Source organism: Oncorhynchus kisutch, linkage group LG19 (assembly GCF_002021735.2).
Source record: "Oncorhynchus kisutch isolate 150728-3 linkage group LG19, Okis_V2, whole genome shotgun sequence".
Classification (NCBI taxonomy): Eukaryota; Metazoa; Chordata; class Actinopteri; order Salmoniformes; family Salmonidae; genus Oncorhynchus; species Oncorhynchus kisutch.
In genome coordinates, this window is record NC_034192.2 from 3,308,595 (window position 1) to 3,323,428 (window position 14,834).

Here is a 14,834-nt window from a genome sequence, read left to right on the forward strand (position 1 = left end):
AGGTGGTGGCAGAACCTTGTTTTTTTCCCTCCCAATCTTCAATTATCCTCCATCACCCCCATCACTCCCCATCCTCCATCACCCCCATCCCTCCATCACACACTCCTTCATCCTCCATCACACACTCTCCCATCCCTCCATCACACACTCCCCCATCCCTCCATCACACACTCCCCCATCCTACATCACAATCTCCCCCATCCCTTCATCACTCCCTCCATCACACACTCCCCCCATCCTCCATCACACACTCCCCCATCCCTTCATCACCCCCCCCCCCCACATATGCTGTGTTCTTGCAGTGAGAGTGTCTTGTAGGTTATGTCTGCCAGTGAGAGTGTCTTGGAGGTTATGTCTGTCAGTGAGAGTGTCTTGTAGGTTATGTCTGTGGCTGGGTAGAGTAGCGGTGGGTTCCTCTAACTCGTTCTGTGCCTCTGAATAGACTCCCACTGCTACTCCCACCTTCTTCTCCTTCTCCACTGTAGCTTAGCAACATGTACCCAGCGGGCCTTTTCACAGGAGTCCAGGAAAAGTAGTCCCAAACAACAGCCACCACTCTGACGGCCAGAGACAGGACTCTATGGAGAACTGTGTTTTAGATCTAGACTTGCTGTTGCTTTGTAGCACAGTAGTGCTGCTGTCTAATGCGTTGTTCTATTGCATTATACAGTCCTGATACAGTATAATTTTTTACCTCACCAGGAAAGTGAGGCGTTTTGTAGCTTGAGCCCTAAGCTTTTCTCTTCAAGTTAGCCTCTGTGGTCATGAACAACTCCTGGACAAAATTATATTTCTTAACAACTACATGTTTTTTTTTACAGTGTGCAGATCATGCAGTCAGGCTAAGCTCAAACAGTTATAGCCTAAGGTATGACAGTAATCCTGTATGTCAGTCTTAGTTATGTGCAGCAGTGTAACTGCTTTTTCAAGCGAACACCTTGGTAACGTTCAATTCTAGCTCTGCCAGGAGATTTCGGTGCCTTGTCCACAGTTATTATTCACAGTAGCGATGCCCCCTGGTGGAATTCCATTGAAAATCATTAGTGTCATTGATGTAAGTGACAACAGGGTAGGCTTGAGCAATATATCACATTTTCAAATCAAATCAAATGTATTTATATAGCCCTTCGTACATCAGCTGATATCTCAAAGTGCTGTACAGAAACCCAGCCTAAAACCCCAAACAGCAAGCAATGCAGGTGTTGAATCACGTTGGCTAGGAAAAACTCCCTAGAAAGGCCAAAACCTAGGAAGAAACCTAGAGAGGAACCAGGCTATGAGGGGTGGCCAGTCCTCTTCTGGCTGTGCCGGGTGGAGATTATAACAGAACATGGCCAAGATGTTCAAATGTTCATAAATGACCAGCATGGTCAGATAATAGGTCTAGGACAGGTAGCACGTCGGGTGAACAGGTCAGGATTCCATAGCCACAGGCAGAACAGTTGAAACTGGAGCAGCAGCGCGGCCAGGTGGATTGGGGACAGCAAGGAGTCATCATGCCAGGTAGTCCTGAGGCATGGTCCTAGGGCTCAGGTCCTCCGAGAGAGAGAAAGAAAGAGAGAATTAGAGAGAGCATACTTAAATTCACACAGGACACCGGATAAGACAGGATAAGTACTCTAGATATAACAAACTGACCCTAGCCCCGACACATAAACTACTGCAGCATAAATATTGGAGGCTGAGACAGGAGGGGTCAGGAGACATTGTGGCCCCATCCGATGATGAACATCTCAAGACATCAGTTAGAAGAAGTTAAAGGTGGGTCGCAAATGGGTCTTCCAAATGGACAATGACACCAAGCATACTTCCAAAGTTGTGGCAAAATGACTTAAGGACAACAAAGTCAAGGTATTGGAGTGGCCATCACAAAGCCCTGACCTCAATCCTATAGAAAATGTGTGGGCAGAACTGAAAAAGCATGTGTGAGCAAGGAGGCCTACAAACCTGACTCAGTTCCACCAGCTCTGTCAGGAGGAATGGGCCAAAATTCACCCAATTTATTGTGGGAAGCTTGTGAAAGGCTACCCGAAGCGTTTGACCCAAGTTAAAAAATTTAAGGGCAATGCTACCAAATACTAATTGAGTTTATGTAAACTTCTGACCCACTGTGAATGTGATGAAAGAAATTAAAGCTGAAATAAATCATTCCCTCTACTATTATTCTGACATATCACATTCTTAAAATAAAGTGGTGATCCTAAGTGACAGGGATTTGTTTTACGAGGATCAAATGTCAGGAATTGTGAAAATCTGAGTTGAAATGTTTTTTTGCTCAGGTGTATGTAAACTTCCAACTGACAACTGTAGATATACCGATGGTATGATTTTCAATACCTTTTTCAAAAATAAACAAGGCCCCCTGTGTGCACTTCCGGTAATACCAAATACCCCGGTATGGTACAGAAGTGGTATAAAAATCTGCATACCACCCAACCTCGATCAGAGGTGCATTCATTAGTGACCACTGTAGCAAATTGTTTCTTATTGTAAATATAACAGATAACAGATAACAGATTGGTATTAACCACAGAACCACTTGTATTATGTCTCAGTCAGATATGAGTTATGAGTGGATAGTAACCATTTTGTCTTTCGTCTCTTCTCAGTGCCCTTGATGATGACAGCACCAGCCTCAGGCAGCAGAAGCTGGAAAAGCAGGTAATGACTAACTTTATTAAACACATTTAACTAATTACGCCACAAAAAGCACCTGTGCACCTGTTCAACATCATAGCCACTCTATTACAGCTCCCATATAGACATTACAGCTCCCATAGACTTGTTCAGGGTATATGTCATGAGTATTCTATTTATGATGCAGAAATGACCAGACTAGTCCATATTATTTATATCTAGAGGCATTTTGCGTTTTGGTTGTTTTTGGTGTCTTTTCATGTTTTTGTCAGAATTGTTTTTGAGGTCTCAGTCCATGTTTATGTGAGCCTGTCAAGCTTGAACATTTGACTGGCAGCGAGTGTACAAATGACCTGGTTTTCTGCCTCCGGTGTCACTCAGGCTATGAATTTAGTTGGCTTTGTAATAGCATTTGTATTTCTGACCATCAGCACAGTAAGGCTGATTGTCATGAAACAGAGGGAAAACAGGGTGTCTTTGAACTCTTTTATTTTCGAAGGCAGTACAATTTGTCCAATTAGCAGAAAGAAGCATATTTTTCCGGAAGTGAATTGTTTTAGCACTCATTGTAGAGATAAAGCACCAATCTGCTCCTTTCTCAGCGAACAGCTCTTCCTGGTCTGCGTGTCTGATGATTGTTCCTTACAATCCCTCCTGCCTGCAGTATCCTTATCACCACCCACGCTGTTTTAAAGTGAAACTGACTGATATGGTTTAAGAAACCAGCCTTTAAGCAACAGTCACACAATGGAGTAAAAGATGGATGAGATGATTGGTAGGCACATAGACTGACTCGATGCCTGCGTCCCAAATGGAACCCTGTTCTCTACATAGGCTTTGGTCAGAAGTAGTGCACTAACGAAGTAATGCACTATGTCGGGAATAACCGTAGAAGGGTTTCAGTAGACAGTCTGTGTAGTGAGCTGTATGCCTACAGATGTAGGATCTTAATTTGTTGCTTTTGTTGCTGAGAATTTTACTGCACAGCAGGAAATGCACACTTGTAGTGTATTTGAGTTTTTAAAAGGCTTATAAAGTTTGTAACGCTAAACCTAACCCTAACCACTAACCCCTTACCTTAACCTTAATTCTAACCCTAACTCTAAACCTAACCCCTACGCTTAAAATAGCCTTTGTCCTCATGAGGATGTGGGAAATGTTCCCACAAGGGAGAATTTTTCTTGTTTTACTATCCTTGTGGGGACTTTTGGGGATTTTAGGTTCCCACAAGGATAGAAAAACCAACCCACACACAAACACAGACACTTGCAGCACCTCTATCCCCCTCCCTCCCTTTCTCCATCTCACTCATTCTCTCTTTCTTCCCCACTCTGCCCTGGGGTGAGTAACACCGCTGATTCAGTTAGTTACAGTGACCACCCAGACACACGCACATACACTCTAGTTCTCTCTCACTCACACTCTCTCACAGGCTGAGGAGGAGACACGGACTCGGAGTGAGAGGGAAGCTGGTGTTGCGTGGTTATCCTCGTGTTAGTTGTCTGATCTGAAAGCCTGATCCAGGGGTAGAGGGGGACAGGGAGACAGAGGCATGCCCGGCACGAGTGCTGCTCGGTGGGAGAGAGTTTAGACTTGACGGGGTCTCACAGAGCATGGAACCCTGAGCTCCACAGAGAAACTTCTGCACTTCACTTTTACTCTCTGTCTCACTCCGGACACTAATGGACAGGGTGGGTCAGCACCTCTTATTCTCTGTTCTGTTTATGTCATTTATGGTTGACTATTTTGATCTGAGAGTAACATGGGAAGTTGTCTGTGCACAGGTACATGCTTGCGTGAGTGTATTTTGGTGTGTATATTTCTGTGTGTATGTGTGTGTGTGTGTGTGTGTGTGTGTGTGTGTTTGCATATGTACATGCTTGCGTGTGTGTACTGTGCATGTCTGCGAGCATTTGATTTCAGCTCATCCTGGTGATATCATTGTTATAGCCTGTCTCTGGTGGGACACACTTCCGTGGATGTGGGATATCTCCTAGTCTGCTATTTTCATTAGCCTCCTGTGTCTTGTTTTAGGCCTGTACAATGTCTTGCTCCCACAGCCTCAGGACGGTGAATGAAACAGTGTATTGAGTCATATCCTTTTCTCATATCCTATCCTCTTAAGTCTTTTGTTTTAAATTGACAATAATACAATGGATTGTTTTAATTGTAGGGCAGTTTTGTTTCTAGTAGCCTACGTTCTTTTCTCCAGTTAAAAAAAAACGATTCTCATGTTTTATAATTTAGAGGTATGTATGATCTGTGTAATGGTGGTGTACTGGGATCTAATAGCCTATTCAACAGATTCTATCAACTCATTATGTTGCTGTTTGAATATGCAAATAGTTGAACAATGAGTAGCCTAAAGCATAACTATTCCTCATTTTCCAGCCATACTCTATGTTCGGATTATACACTCTTAGAAAAAAGGGTTCCAAAAGGGTTCTTCGGCTGTCTACATAGGATAATCCTTTTGGGTTCCATGTAGAACCCTCTATAGAAAGGGTTCTACAAGGAACCCAGAAGGGTTCCTTCTATACCTGGAACTCAATGGGTTCCAGGTATAACTCAATGGGTTCTACCTGGAACCGAAAAGGGTTATTTAAAGGGTTCTCCTATGGGGACAGCTGTATAACTGTTCAACGTTCAAGATAGAAAAATAGGTGCTAAGAGTGTAGTCCAAGCAAGCTAGGAACTAGGTTTGAGTTCTGTTCAGTTTTGATAGAGTTAATTCAGTGAAGTGAAGTGTCGTTGCCACTGATGAGTTCTGTCAGCGAGTGAGACAGTTCAGTTTCTGCTCTACTGCTGTCAGTTCTTGTGAGGTAACCGTTCCATAAAAACTTTATTATTAGTTACATCCAGGAGTGGCCATTGCTAAGATTCCATCAGCAATATCATCTTAGTTACAGATCAATATCACACCAGTGAGAGAAAAACAGCTTACACATGATATAAAACATGATAAGGCTGGCAAGAATTTCCCAGACAGTTTACTGCTAGCCAGTTTACACAGGAAGACGACTGCTAGTCAGTTTACACTGGAAGACGACTGCTAGCCAGTTTACACAGGAAGACGACTGCTAGCCAGTTTACACAGGACGACGACTGCTAGCCAGTTTACACAGGAAGACGACTGCTAGTCAGTTTACACTGGAAGACGACTGCTAGCCAGTTTACACAGGAAGACGACTGCTAGCCAGTTTACACAGGAAGACGACTGCTAGCCAGTTTACACTGGAAGACGACTGCTAGCCAGTTTACACAGGAAGACGACTGCTAGTCAGTTTACACTGGAAGGCGACTGCTAGCCAGTTTACACTGGAAGGCGACTGCTAGCCAGTTTATACAGGAAGACGACTGCTAGCCAGTTTACACTGGAAGGTGACTGCTAGCCAGTTTACACAGGAAGACGACTGCTAGCCAGTTTACACAGGAAGACGACTGCTAGCCAGTTTACACAGGAAGACGACTGCTAGTCAGTTTACACTGGAAGACGACTGCTAGCCAGTTTACACAGGAAGACGACTGCTAGCCAGTTTACACTGGAAGACGACTGCTAGCCAGTTTACACAGGAAGGCGACTGCTAGCCAGTTTACACAGGAAGATGACTGCTAGCCAGTTTACACAGGAAGACGACTGCTAGCCAGTTTACACAGGAAGACGACTGCTAGCCAGTTTACACAGGAAGACGACTGCTAGTCAGTTTACACTGGAAGACGACTGCTAGCCAGTTTACACAGGAAGACGACTGCTAGTCAGTTTACACAGGAAGACGACTGCTAGCCAGTTTACACAGGAAGACGACTGCTAGTCAGTTTACACTGGAAGACGACTGCTAGCCAGTTTACACAGGAAGACGACTGCGTGCCAGTTTACACTGGAAGACGACTGCAAGCCAGTTTACACAGGAAGACGACTGCGTGCCAGAGCAAAGAGGGAAGACGAAGAAAAAAACTAGACAAAAAGAGTTTCAAAGTTTAATCAGTTCCTGGGTCAGATGTGTGGCTCTTGATAACATTTTTAAATAGGATCTCATCGTGAAGCAGTGTGGGGCTTTTGTTTCTTGTTTACATGGAATCTGTATCCTGTGTTGAAATTAACAGTCTGTTTCATTATGATAATCCATTCAGATGTTTTATTCATTTGTCTGCTATTTTTAGCCTTAGAAGAAAACGAAGAGGCGAACCCAGTTCCCCTCTTAAAGGGATACTTTAGGATTTTATCTACTTCCCCAGAGTCAGATGAACTTGTGGATACCATTTGTATGTCTCTACGTGCAGTTTGATGGAAGTTGCTAACTAGCATTATCGCAATTGATAGCTAGTGTTAACACAATGATTGGAAGTCTATGGTAATTGCTAGCATGCTAGTAGATGCCATAGACGTCCAGTCATTGGGATAACGCTAGTTAACATTGGCTCGTGAAACTACCTCTGACTTCCTTCATACTGGATGCAGAGGCATAAAAATGCTATTTATGAGTTCATCTGACTCTGGGGAAGTAAATAAAGGGCTTCATTGCCAAAAGCCCAAAGTGTCCCTTTAAAACAAAGCCTGTTTGAAATGTAAACCATCAGACTCCAAGTTGAAACCATTAAGCTCCCAGAGGCCTTTCATCTGGTCTTATTTTCATTTTAATCAAGGACAAAGTTTGGGTATTTAATTAATATAATTTTTCAGGTGCACCTTGAGATTCAGGTGTCAAATAGAAGCAGGCCATGGTAGTGTGTGTGTGCACGAGCATGTGTGTGTGTGTGTGTGTGTGTATGTATGAGCGTGCGTGTCTGTGCTTTTGTGGGTACGCCTGTGTTGCATTGGCCCTGAATGTGTCTTGCGTTAGCCCTGAGTAATAAAACCTTTCTGTAGTGGTGGTTAATCAGCCCAATGAGGCTTCAGAGAGACAAGGACCTCTCGTCTCTTTCCAGCCCAGTTCGTCACTAAACACCGCTTGTTGTTTTGATGCTCCCCACTAATTGAGGCAGTTACGTAACCCATCGCCTACTTTGACCAGAGACCAGGACTGCAGGGCCAACTGATGAATGTCACCATAATTCATGGAAATTGACCATTTCTCTAGTGTGAAGCTTTTTTTAATATTCATAGCGACATTGTGCTGTGTATTGTTTAGCCATAAATCTAAAGGGGACCAACCCTCGTCGCTGTTGTCCCTATTTTCCCAGAGTGTTTGTGATGGCTGTGTCAATGTCAGCTCTAATGATCCCACTGCCTTGTCACTGTCTCCAGTCTCTCTGTCCCCGTGCTGAACAGAGCCTCAGCCAGCATTTCCAACTCTAGGTTTACTAAGTAGTTTGAATTGTTTGCACTGTATGTCAAGCACTCTGTTACTTTGTCTCAGCATATTTTACAACAGTCTAGGCTTACTTGTCCAGGACCCATGTAAAAGGTTTTTCTAAATTGATTTCAATGGATTTGTTGCTGAAGGTTCCTTCACTGAGTAGCTAACTCTCTTATGTCCCATTTCCTCTAGTGGTATTGCTAGGATACAAAGGTCCATTATTCTGTGACATTTACTATGAGATAAATATAGCCTAGCCAACCTTACCTCACCTGTCCTGTTTCTATGCGAGTTGCTTATTCTGCCTTCCAATTTAGTGTCAAAGATACTGAAGGAAGAAAACATGACATTTTACTGTGGCTGAATGATTTCCCAGGTCGGGTCATGACGCTTGTGTGTGTGTTGTTTACAAAGCCATCTGGGGTTCCATTTTGAGATTCACATTGAATGGCCATCATGTTCTGTCCTCTCCCTCAACAACAGTGGGAGTGGTGAAAGACAACAAAAAGAATGTGGAGTCTATCAAGGACACTCTGACACGGTTACCATAGGAACATGCATCTTGTTTGACACCCCTGAAACGGAAGCTGGCAAGCCACGATAATGAGTTTTTTTGCTAATTTGTTTTGTTGTATTGCTTAAGATAACTCTGAGAGAGAGCACTGTTTTTCAAAACAACACCACCACCACAAAGTGTCTGATAAGGACAGAGTCGTTACTGATTGTCTGGTTCTCAGCATTTTGAGTGATCTGGATATGGTCTAAGGCTGTCTGTATAAGGTTGAATATAGATGAGTGTCTGGCTTGATGATGAGGAAGTCATCATAAAGTAATTCTTCCCCAGTCAGATGAACTCGTGGATACCAGTTTTATGTCTCTGCATCCAGTAGGAAGGAAGTTAGCGGTAGTTTCGCCAGCCAATGCTATCTAGTGTTTGAGCAATGACTGGAAGTACAGTACAGGAAGTACAGTCTATCTGTTTTAATGAGGGAAAGGGATGGTGTCCGATACCGATTATTGGAGGACCAAAAAAGCCGATACAGATTAATTGGCCGATTTTTTTTTTAATTTTTAAAAATGACAATTAAAAACAATACTGAACGAACACTTATTTTAACTTAATATAATACATCAATAAAATCAATTTAGCCTCAAGTAAATAATGAAACATGTTCAATTTGGTTATCAAATGCAAAAACAAAGTGTTGGAGAAGAAAGTAAAAGTGCAATATGTACCATGTAAGAAAGCTAACGTTTAAGTTCCTTGCTCAGAACATGAGAACATATGAAAGCTGGTGGTTCCTTTTAACATGAGTCTTCAATATTCCCAGGTAAGAAGTTTTAGGTTGTAGTTATTATAGGAATTATAGGACTATTTCTCTCTATACCATTTGTATTTCATTAACCTTTGACTATTGGATGTTCTTATAGGCACTTTAGTATTGCCAGTGTAACAGTATAGCTTCCGTCCCTCTCTTCGCTCCTCCCTGGGCTCGAACCAGGAACACATCGACAGCAGCCACCCTCGAAGCAGCGTTACCCATCGCTCCACAAAAGCCGTGGCCCTTGCAGAGCAAGGGGAACAACCACTCCAAGTCTCAGAGCGAGTGATGTTTAAAGCGCTATTAGCGCGCACCCCGCTAATTAGCTAGCCATTTCACATCGGTTACACCAGCCTAATCTGAGTTGATAGGCTTGAAGCAGAGCTGCTGGCAAAACACACTAAAATGCTGTTTGAATGAATGCTTACGAGCCTGCTGGTGCCTACCACCGCTAAGATAGACTGCTCTATCAAATCATAGACTTAGTTATAACATAATAACACACAGAAATACGAGCCTTAGGTCATTAATATGGTCGAAACTATCATCTCAAAAACAAGAAATTTTTTCTTTCAGTGAAATACAGAACCGTTCCGTATTTTATCTAACGGGTGGCATCCATAAGTCTAAATATTCCTGTTACATTGATCAAATTCTGGAAAATTCTGGAAAATTAGGCGGGCCAAACTGTTGCATATACACTGACTCTGCGTGCAATGAGCGCAAGAGAAGTGACACAATTTCACCTGGTTAATATTACCTGCTGACCTGGATTTCTTTTAGCTAAATATGCAGGTTTAAAAATATATACTTCTGTGTATTGATTTTAAGAAAGGCATTGATGTTTATGGTTCGGTACACATTGGATAACGATACGCACCGCATCGATTATATGCAACGCAGGACACGCTAGATAAACTAGTAATATCATCAACCATGTGTAGTTAACTAGTGATTATGATTGATTGATTTTTATAAGATAAGTTTAATGCTAGCTAGCAACTTACCTTGGCTTCCATTGCATTCGCGTAACAGGCAGGCTCCTCGTGGAGTGCAATGTAATCAGGTGGTTAGACCTTAGAACTCTAAGGTTGCAAGATTGAGTCCCCGAGCTGACACGGTAAACATCTGTCGTTCTGCCCCTGAACGAGGCAGTTACCCACCGTTCCTAGGCCGTCATTGGAAATAAGAATGTGTTCTTAACTGACTTGCCTCGTTAAATAAAGATTAAATAAAGGTGTAAAAAAATGTTTTTTGTTGTCCAAAACGGTGTCCAAAAATACCGATTTCGATTGTTATGAAAGCTTGAAATCAGCCCTAATTAATCGGCCATTCCAATTAATCGGTCGACCTCTAGTCCTCATGGACTGTGGGGAAGAGAGGCCAGGTATACCTGGACAGATACAGGTAGGGTCCAGAGAGAGAGGATCACTAGAGCCTTATCACCAGCTGTCAGTCCAGCTGTCAGTCTTGGGCAGGTAGGGACATACAGACAATATTTGCATGGTAAACTCTCACTGTCGTAATTCCCCTCCCATCCACAGAGGGCGCTGTTGGAGCAGAAGCAGCGGCGGAAGCGGCAGGAGCCTCTGATGGTGCAGCCCAACCCAGAGGCCCGGCCCAGGCGCTCCAAGCCTCGGCGCAGTGAGGAGCAGGCCCCGCTGGTGGAGTCACGCCTCAGCATCACCAGCGATGTCATCATGGATGGTGAGCCTTGGTTCTTGGGGTTAGCTACTGTACTAGCTAGTTTTTCCGGGGTCAGCTCTCATCATCGGGATAAAGTAATGGGTCTGAGGAAGCAGAATCAGTGCTGAGCGATTGAACCTCAGTCTACAGTCAAGAGATAGACAGTTGTTGGTGTTGGCTGTGAAGAAGAATACTTTAATGATCAATTTGCTTTCCAGTCCAGAGTGAGGACAGTATATCAGGTGAGGACAGTGAGAGGGAGTGGTGGGAGAAGGTGGGGCCCAGGAAAGCAGGAAGAGGAGCCAGTCATGGAGCTCACCATGGAGGAGCAGAGTGGCTTTCCAGATCGAGGTAGAGGAGACCAGTCAGGAATTACAAGACTAGAGAAAAGGTGCTTATATAGAATAGGCTCATAAACATTGGTGCATCCCACTTCTGATACCAATCACCTGTACATTGGCATGCAATATATTTTAGTCTTTCACGTACTGGGATACAATACAATGTTCCTACAAACAATCAGGAAGCTAATATGATGACGTGTGTGTGTGTGGTGTGTGTGTGTGTGTCTAATAACGCCTCCCTCAGTCTTGGGACATGTGGAGAAGCGACTGTTCAAGGTAGTGGAGGAGACACCCAGGAAGCTGTTCTCTGATGCCCAGAGGGGCCTTCAGATGGGGAGGAGAGAGTCACATTCAGAGAGGCAGAGCAGCATTCAGACTCCCAGGCAAGAAAAGGGCCACCTGCTCAGTGCAGCATATCACTCCATGGCACAAGGCTAAGCTCTGACATGAACATAGAGGAGAGGTATTACAGAGAAACGCAGCTGCAAGCAGACGGCTAAGTAATAAGGAGTAGGTACAAATCAAATCACATCAGGGAAGCACAGACAGGAATACAGAACAGCTCTTGGAGAAGTAAACAGCTGGGTGCTCAAACACACAGACAAGCAGGACAAAGTCATTAACATAATTCAAAAACGTCTGTGAATGCACCCCACCCTGCAGGTATCGACGGCCCTGCTGCCTTCATGGGCTCTGAGGCCCCAGACCTGGGTGCCAAGATCCAGATTCTGTCGGTGAGCAAGTCCCAGCCCCTGTCCCTGTCCCAGACGCTGCCCCAGTCTCCCCCCGCAGAGGAGCCAGACCGGGACGGAGACACGGAGACTCTGTTGGAGCCCAAGACGGACATCCACGAGCTGCTGCAGAAACGAGGTGAGCCGGGGGGGGTAGCTTGAGAAGGGGGTCAGGACAGGGAGTCAGGACAGCCAGTTTGGACAGAAGGTTGGAGTGTTAAAGTACAGTGTTATAAAGAGCTCTGTCAGTAGGTAAGGCTGGGGGGGGTTCCTGAACACCTTACCTGACCAAGAAATACTCCGGGACCTAGTAATGGTCAGACCATGTGACCAGGAAATACACCGGGGCCTAGTTATGGTCAGACCATGTGACCAGGAAATAGTCCTAGCCCTATGACCTCCACTGCACAGACAATGTCTCATACATAGTAGTGCTATAGACAGAAGACCTAGGAGAGTGTGTATACATGCGAGTCAGTCATTTATATCCTCTTCGTCATCTACCCTGATAAATCCTCTGGGTCGCCTCAGCACACGAATACGAAGCAGCTTCAGAGATCACATCCCGTCTGCTGCTCTGGCGGGCTACACCGACAGGGCACTCAATATAAGTGTCTCTTTCACACCTCTGGGCTGGTAGAGGCACTTTGTAGTCTCGTGAGAGGACAGGCTGAACTGAGAGAGAGAGAGAGAGAGAGAGAGAGAGAGAGAGAGAGAGAGAGAAATGCAGGATAGAGTGAGAGGTAGGGGGCGAGAAGATAAATAAAGCAAAGGAGGACAGATGAGAAATGGGAGCGTATCTGGTCGACATCGTTGTTCGGGGACAGTTTCAAGAACTATGAAGGTTGTTGTTTATTGTTGCAGCTGTTGCTGCTGTTCTTTCAGATACCCTCATTAAAAGCCATTGCGCATTGATAAAACCTTTTCCCTGCTCTGGGATACTTTCTCCTCCCAGGGCTGTGGTGCTGCAGTGTGCAGTTAGAGAGATGGCGGAGGGCAATGTTGATTGTGACACAGTGAGAATTTGATAATTTTATCATGTGTAAAGGGCAAGAGTAGCATCCACCTACCACAGTACCTATTTATGCCACCTCACCTCCCCTCCTTCTGGCTGGTCCACGAAGAGTGTTGAAGTCCTGAGACTAATTCAATATCCTTCTGTACTGTTACTGTGCGAAATGACAAACTAATTAAGATAGCCAGGTCTATATCCGGGAGAGTGATGTATTGCCTAGTTAAACCTGAGACCCAGATTAAGGGCAGTGTATTACTGCATTAGCCTCAGTTTTTAAGGATCTTCTCCTGGACAGCAACAAGAGGGCAGAGGTGACACTCCCCTCTCAATAATGCAAACCTTCATCATGAATGAATGCCTGGTCTGCTTAGTGCTACTGAGATACAGCCTGTCCTCAGGTGCCTTTAGATAGTATCTGTCTGCCTATGCTTTTTTATTTCCCAGTGGAAATGAATTGATATGGAAACGGCAAAGGATTAGTAATAGCCTACTGCCTCCATTTGGATTTGACTTGGGGACGCTATTCAATCAAAACTGGTCAGTGAGTTCCCAAGTTCATCATGTGCTGTGAGACAGAGAAAGCCGTTGAAATGATCACGTTGCAAGTTTTGGTTTTGCAACCTGAGCGTTGACATTTCCATTTCCAAACTTTGTGTGCTGTTTTAATTGATGCCTTTGAGTCACTATTAGAATGTAGCTGACATTTGCGGTCTGTATTTCATGTTTGGCAGTACCCTGACATTTAGACATCTCTGGGGCTAGATGGAGTGAACACCACTGTGTACATATTGTTTCTAGCCACGTTGGCCAATACATATGTGTCTGTCTGCAGAGGCATGGGACATCTCTCTCAGCCCCTCCCCCTCTCTGACCCCGCCAACGACAGGGTGGTCCAGTTGGTTGGTGCAGTGGAGGAGGGCCCGGAGGAGGGGCCGGAGGAGGGGCCAGAGAGCCCACTGTCTGCCAGGGAGAAACTACTCCAGTCAGGTAGTAGAGAGCAGCCTGCCGTTCCCATGGTGACAGGGCTGAAGTGAAGGTTGCTGGGTTTCTCCCTCCCTCCCTCCCTCCCTCCCTCCCTCCCTCCCTCCCTCCCTCCCTCCCTCCCTCCCTCCCTCCCTCCCTCCCTCCCTCCCTCCCTCCCTCCTTTCCTCTCTCTCTGTAGCACTAACTCTATGGAGCAGAGGTGAAACTGAGGGAGGATACAACAACAGTGAATTCTATAGTTACTGATAATAACCTAGTCTTTGGATGTAAAGTGCTACGTATTATACTCTGGCCTCAAGCCACACCGAAGAAAAACATTTCATATTTCTTGTATCATCAACAATGGAACACATTGAGAGCGGCCATTTTTCACATTCTCACTTTGAATTATTCTTTTACACCTAAAAAAATGCTTTCTCATTAAAATATTCCACAGCACCAGCCAGAGTCACGGCTGGTAAATCCAATTAGCAGCATTACTGACACCTGTCCAGAGCAGCTCCCACAGAGGACTGTCTGACCACACCGTGTTGTGTCTGACTGGCTGGCATCTCTCAATAGGATTTCTGCTTTCCCTCGTGCCTAACTAACCCCTTTACATTGGACAATCAGGGCCGGTTTCGCGGACACAGATTACTACTGGACTGAAAAGCATGCTTAACGTGCATTTAGTACAAGACTAGGCTTAATCTGGGTCCAGGAAACCAGCTCTCAGTGATGGATAAAACACACTGAAGATGGAGAATCTATTGTCTTGTATTTCAACAGTATTCTTTCCAATGTGGAAATGTATAGGGCTCTGAAGTGGACTAACAGTG

At 44.7% G+C, this 14,834-nt stretch overlaps 1 protein-coding gene across 3 annotated transcripts in view; it reads left to right on the forward strand.

Annotated features, from left to right (window-relative positions):
* LOC109896544 (tubby-related protein 3) overlaps positions 1 to 14,834 on the forward strand; it is a 40,432-nt gene that overhangs the window by 18,220 nt on the left and 7,378 nt on the right. For 2 of the 3 annotated variants that reach the window (XM_031797764.1, XM_031797763.1), the window contains exons 3-5: positions 2,610 to 2,661; positions 10,801 to 10,963; positions 11,950 to 12,156. In XM_031797764.1, coding sequence (XP_031653624.1) covers positions 2,610 to 2,661; positions 10,801 to 10,963; positions 11,950 to 12,156 — 422 coding nt within the window. Of the gene's footprint in view, positions 1 to 2,609; positions 2,662 to 4,015; positions 4,329 to 10,800; positions 10,964 to 11,949; positions 12,157 to 14,834 lie in introns of those variants that run through there. The other variant, XM_031797765.1, reaches the window with a different exon arrangement.